Source organism: Theobroma cacao, chromosome 7 (assembly GCF_000208745.1).
Source record: "Theobroma cacao cultivar B97-61/B2 chromosome 7, Criollo_cocoa_genome_V2, whole genome shotgun sequence".
NCBI lineage: Eukaryota > Viridiplantae > Streptophyta > Magnoliopsida > Malvales > Malvaceae > Theobroma > Theobroma cacao.
The window spans coordinates 5981987-5988720 of NC_030856.1; the positions used below are offsets into that span (position 1 = coordinate 5981987).

The 6734-nt window shown below is 35.4% G+C and overlaps 1 protein-coding gene and 1 pseudogene across 1 annotated transcript; both read right to left on the bottom strand.

The window, feature by feature from the left end:
* On the bottom strand, positions 300–1859 carry LOC18594100 (UDP-glycosyltransferase 79B6). The gene has a single exon (XM_018124507.1). The coding sequence runs from the start codon at positions 1847–1849 to the stop codon at positions 482–484; it is 1368 nt and encodes a 455-aa protein (XP_017979996.1). The 5' UTR covers positions 1850–1859; the 3' UTR covers positions 300–481.
* LOC108662736 overlaps positions 3610–6734 on the bottom strand; it is a 10535-nt pseudogene continuing 7410 nt past the window's right edge.

The window sequence follows — 6734 nt, forward strand, 5'->3', positions numbered from 1 at the left end:
GCCCTTGAATAATTATAAGCTTTGATGTGAGTAATTAGTTTTTAGTTTATTAAGCAGATGTTAGCTAGATCAGAAATTTTGTATCATTGGGGGATTGTATGTTAATATTATATTTTGAGACTTGAAATTTTGTGAGGTGTCAACTTTGAAAAGATTGTGGAGATATTATATTGATTAAGTATGATATTGTTGCCTTGCATGCTTATAGAATTTGTCTCATAAGTATGTGACGTTTGTTATGTTCTAAAACTTTGAGTTTGGAACGTGACATTTTTCATCCCCTACCGCTATTCAATTCATTTAGAGCCAAGACATTAGAGATTAAGAATATTGAAGGAAATTTACAATGAACTTATTGCATTATATCAGATTGGAATCTGATAGACATTAAGAAAGCTAGGCACAAACACCACTAAAACAGGTTTACCAAACTCGGATTCTAAATTGGATTCTTCTTCTTCTTTTGCAATTTGGATCTTAATTATTTGACCAGATCTTGCAGACCTTTGATGAAGTTATTGATATATTCTTCTTGAAGATCTCTGTTAGAAAGAATCTTCTTGAGCTTGGCATGGTTTCTCTTCAACAGACCAGATATTTCATTGTCCTTGTCCATCACCAACTTGATGGCTTTGCTCAAGTTCTCCTTGGAAATCTTGCTGTTTTCTCCTTTTTCAGCTTCAACAGCAACCTTGAGTTCCTCGACCATGAATCTGGTGTTCAGAATTTGATCTCCTAAGCGGGGAATGAACACAATTTGGCAGTCACTGAGCAAAGATTCCCACATGGTTCCCGGACCACAGTGATTCACGAAACACCCAATAGATGGGTGACTGAGTAACAGCTCTTGGGGAAACCAACCACCATGCAGCAACCCTCTTCCTTGAATCCTTTCTTGAAACCCTTCAGGCAATGCCTCTTCAATCCTTGTGCATCCGTCTGGTGTTGTTAAAGCCACCAAGAAAGGTTGCCCTGATAACTCAAGCCCAAGAACTAACTCTTGAAACTCCTCCTTTTGCAATGTAATCTGGCTTCCAAATGCACAAAACACCACAGAACTTGGCTCAAAGTTGCTTAGCCAATTAGCCCATTTGTCTTCAAGCTGTGTGGCATTTGTTTCAGGGAGGCAAGTCCCCGTTAGCATTGCAGGCTTGCCAAAATGTTGAGCAACATAGTCACAGTAAGGTCCCTCAATTTCACGGTGAGCCCTAAAGGCTATGACATCACTGTCATTCATGCTAGTTATTATCCGGTCCCGAAATGACAATCCTATTCCAAAGATTTTCAGCGCACTTGTCAGATCGGAAACCTCTTCAGCTCTGAGTTTCACCTTGGAAGAAGGATAACCAGGAGGAACTTCCATCAACTCTTCTACAGTCATTTCCCTTGTAACTTTCTTTGTCGGCAAAAGCGCGTGTGCGGCTGCAGTCACTGGGGGATAGTAAATGGACTTGATGCCGATTTGGTGCGCCAAGGCTGGAATCCAATACCCCAAATCATGGAAAACTATATCAGGCTTTATAGCCCTTAGAATGGCTTCAACTTGATCTCGAGTTTGATCAAACGCAATAGCAAACAAGCTATGCAGTGGTAGAGGAACATCGGATGTAGTTTGGGCGCCTGGCAGGATACCATCTACATGGGAAACAACAAGAGGAAAGAACTGAATAAGATTTGGATATTGGTTAAGTTGTTCCAACTTTGGCTGTGCTCCTTTAGGCAATAAGAAGGAGACCTCGTGACCTTTCTCAGCAAGCTTGTTTGAGAGGTGAAGGTAAGGGATGAAATGGCCAAAGGAAAACCATGGAAACATGGCTAAGTGAAGCTTGGAGGAGTTGGGGTTTCTCATCTTTGCCTTGCAAACTGTGTTACTGTGACTGAGTTCAAAGTAAGTTATAGATATCAACAGACAACATTGTGTGGCAGACAAAACTACTACAAATTTTGTCGACATAGCCAAAAAGCAAGTCATCATAGTAATTACCATGGCAGCATCCAAATTTATATAATACTTGAATTAGACATCCTTCAACAGCAGAAAATGGGTAGAATAATCATCAAAAACTTAAAATTTTATTTTATTAAATTAATTAAATAAGTAAATAGTTATATTAACTTTACATGAAATAATTTAAATAACTACTTGCGTATAAAAACTTAAATAAGATGCGGCTCTTTTCAATGGTACAAATGCCTTTAATGAGAGGATATTTGGAAATGATCCCTTCATAAAAATCATCCACTCATACAAAGTCTTTGATAAATTAAAAGTCACTTATGATGGAACTTCGATTAAACATTTGGTTTAACGATAAGTATTGAGTTCAATGCTTTTTAGAGCTTAAGAACTTGACTCAACAACATTTATGAAAAAAGGATGCAATGAAAAAAGGATGCAGATGCATGGTCATAAATGTGTCACTAGATACTGTGTATTTATTAGTGTTGAAATCATTGAATGAGATGTATTCGATTAATTAAATGGAATGGTTGGTTCAAAGTATAATCTATCATGCAATTTCGTTTAACTTCAATATGTTTTCACTTAATAAAAGCTCAATAAGATGACATGAGTTTCTAATAATTCGATATTCCAAAAATTTTCAGCTTCATTGTGTCGGACGTTTTCAACAATAACAAATGTGAGACATAATTTTTCATTGGAAAAATAAAAGAACGAAGAAACTTTAAAAAAAAGATAAGGAGAACGGATCTATAACAATTGGACTAAAATGGGTTGATGTTCAAGATAGATGATGAATAAACTTTTTAAGTCTTAATTGGTTTTGAAATTAATTAAATTAATAATATTTAATTAATATATTATAATGACACTTGGTGTCATGTGCTACATAGATTAATCTCATTAATTAAAAATTGTTAGACGAATATTAAGTTTTGTGAAGAACGTATGCCAAATCTGAGGCATTAGCCACAGGGTCCAAGGATGTATAAAACATGGGGTGCTTTACATAAAATGGTTAATGGTGGCAGAATCAACAGAGGAAGCACTCCCCAGATGTCTTATGACTAATCTGTTTACTGTAACTAAGTTTATGTTTTGTAGGGTATCTTGTACATGGACATGCAGGTATCTAACAGACAGTCAATCATTTATTTGTTGGCTGTGTAATTATCAAACAATTGTACAGACCCTCATTATGCACTCATGCTGTAATATTAACTTTCAGCTATAATGTGCTTTTCCATTAGTTTTTCATTTTCATTTTTAAAATTTTTACCTGTAATAGTGTGTTGAATTTGTCACATTTTTGGTTATCTGCAGGATCAGAGTGTTGTGTTTCATTCATTATGTTGACTTATAGCAACTTCATGTGTGTTCAAAGTAATTTACTAACAAGGTAATTTGTGGGATGCTTGACTTGACTCTTGATCATATTCAGATTTTACTGATTTACTATCAAGGTAATTGTATCACTCACCAATTATTTGACAACCCACTAACATTATTTTAGAAAAAAAAAGGAAAAAAACCCACTAACATTATTTATATATTTTTGTCATGGGGCCAGAAACAATGATTTCATGCACTTTTGATTTTGAGGGATTTGGGTGAGTGCATGATAGAAAAATGAGCATTTGATGGAGTAGATATAATTTGTTTTCATCCCCTACTGCTATTCAAATCATTTAGACATTAATAAATACAGAAAACTTTCTAAAGCCAAGACATTAGAGGTTAAGAATATTGAAGGAAATTAACAACGAACTTATTGCATTATATCAGATTGGAATCTGATAGACATTAAGAAAGCTAGGCACAAGCACCACTAAAACAGGTTTACTATACTCGGACTCTAAATTATATTCTTCTACTTCTTTTGCAATTTGGATCTTATTTGACCAGATCTTGCAGACCTTTGATGAAGTTATTGATATATTCTTCTTGAAGATCCCTGTTAGAAAGAATGTTCTTGAGCTTGGCATGGTTCTCTTCAACAGACTAGCTATTTCATTGTCCTTGTCCATCACCAACTTGATGGCTTTGCTCAAGTTCTCCTTGGAAATCTCCCTGTTTTCTCCTTTCTCAACTTCAGCTGCAACCTCGAGTTCCTCTACCATTAATCTGGTGTTCAGAATTTGATCTCCTAAGCGGGGAATCAACACAATTTGGCAATCATTGAGCAAAGGTTCCCACATGGTTCCACAACCACAGTGATTCACAAAACACCCAATAGATGGATGGCTGAGTAACTGTGAAAGAAAATCAAAGAGTTTCTAAACTCTGTGAGTTAACTAATTAAACAAAAACAGTGAGTTAATGAAAGCCAACACATGTGAGATAGGAGAAGAATTGCATGAAGCCATGCAAAGCCACACCAACCTTTACATTAAAATATATATATAGTTACAAGAAAGAGAGAGAGAAAGCCATAATATATTAAATGATGGGAGATAATTGATCATTCTTTCAAAACATTAGTAACCTATTACTTAGCGGCCTACAAAGCCAACTACCCACTACGAAACATCACACAAACTGAAAAATTGATAAAGGAACTAACACTTATAATAATAAAATAGCAGAAACTTAAATGAATTACGTGGTCAAGGCACATGATTTCTTCTTCTCCATGCTGCAACAACTCTTGGACACGACTAACTTCAGAAATATATTCTTCTGGTCTTCAGGTCGAGGCTCACTCTTCAACACACCTCCTTGAGGCTGACTTGAAGAACTCCAAGTCTTTCACGTAGTAGCTCGAACTTGTTTTTACTTAGGTTCTTGGTGAGAATATCAGCTAACTGATCACCGGTCCTACAATGATTAAGAAGGACATCTCCATTGTTGACAACTTCACGTATAGCATGGTATTTCACCCGAATGTGCTTTGTTCTTCCACGGTGTACTGGGTTTTTAGCCATAGCTATAGCAGACTGGTTGTCTATTAGCAGTGGAGTGGCTTTATGTTCCCTGAAACTCAAATCATCAAGAATTTTTCTCAACCATAAAACTTGATTTGTAGCTGATGCGGCTGATATATATTCAGCCTCAGTTGAATATTGAGCCACCACCTCCTGCTTTTTTGAGCTCCAAGAGAACACTGCACTTTCAAATGAAACACAAAAACCACTTGTACTTCGAGAATCCTCTAAACTCCCTACCCAATCACTATCACAATGTCCAAGTAAATCATGGCTTTCTTTTTGGTAAAGCTTAAGGCCAACATCTACCGTTCCTTTCACATACCTCAGCACACGTTTAGCAGCTGAGTAATGATGTTCAGACGGAGATTGCATATACTTGGATAGCATACTAATGGCATACATAATATCGGGTCTAAAGGCTGAGAGATACAATAAGCTTCCTATTAAGCTTCTGTAGGTAGAACTACAAGCTTCAGGTGCACCATCGTTCTTACAAAGTTTCATTCTAGTGGCTAATGGTGTTGCAACAGTGTCGTAACGTGCGGGTCCGGGAACCCGATCGCTAGAAGTGAATGTGAAAACTCACTAAAAATTAAACTAGGAGTCGCCACCAATCTTTTTTTACTAGGTGCGATTGGCCACCTATTGACTCGATTCTAATCGATGAAAACTTAAATTAATTTTAAGCCCACCGAAAAGAACCTTAAACTGGTCTACAATTTTCTGGATCTAGGTTCGGGAGTACGGTTACGCCCGGGGAAGAATTAGCACCCCTCGGACGCCCGTTCCATGAACGGTACCATTTTTAGATTATCCTATTGGGCTTTAATTTTTAATTTCACTAAATTTCCTTAATTATTATTTTTTATTTTATCTCCTATTTAACCTAAAAAGGAATGCAAATAGGTGGTGAGATGAAATGCATGACATGAGATAAAAATGCCGGACAAATAACCTTTTATCGAGAATATTTTTCGAATCCGCCCATCATACTGGTGGGACTCGGGATATTCTCTCACCTAGGGAATTATCCGAGAAACTCGCCTTCGTAAATTTGACGAATAATTCCCGTCTTCGGGGTCATCGTACGTTTTCTTTTTAAAATAATATTTTGTGCATAATGAACCTAATTCGAGCAAAAGCCTTTTATTAAATATGGTTCTCGAGCCCTCCCATCACACTGGTGGGACCCGAGGACATCTTTTCACCTAAGGAACTTTTCGAGAAATACCCGCCTTCGCAGGATCCTCGAAAGATCCCATCATCGGGGCTTAGACTCGAAAACAGAAATATTTATGTGCAATGATATATATGATGCAATACATATATGCTATGCTGATGCAATTATCTATATTTTTTTGTTATTATTAATTATTTTTATTTTAATATATATTTTATTATCATACTATTTTTATGTATTTTTATATTTTATTATTATTTTATTTTTCATAAGCGATTTTTATTCAAACCTAATGCCTAAGATCTTATTTTATGTATATATATTTATTATTTTTTTTATCTTTATCTTTACATTTCTTATAGTTTATGCCACTTAATACTCAATGCTTAATTTTAAATTAGTTATTTTTTTATATTATTATTTATTTATTTATTTATTTAATGTCATGTATATTGTATTTTCACAAATTAATTATTTATTATATGTTTGAATTATTATTATTTTATCCTTATCTTATTACTTATTATTTATTTTTATCAAGTAATTTTATCAAGTAATTTTTTTATATAATCAAGCTCTTTATTTATTAAGGATTTCGGAATCTTGAAATCGAGGCCCTCCCATCGTACTGGTGGAGCCTTGGTTCGGATTTCGAGCCTAGGGA

Bases quoted from the DNA above. Each gene is read 5' to 3' on its own strand.
- LOC18594100 (XM_018124507.1), bottom strand. From the start codon at position 1,849: ATGAGAAACCCCAACTCCTCCAAGCTTCACTTAGCCATGTTTCCATGG.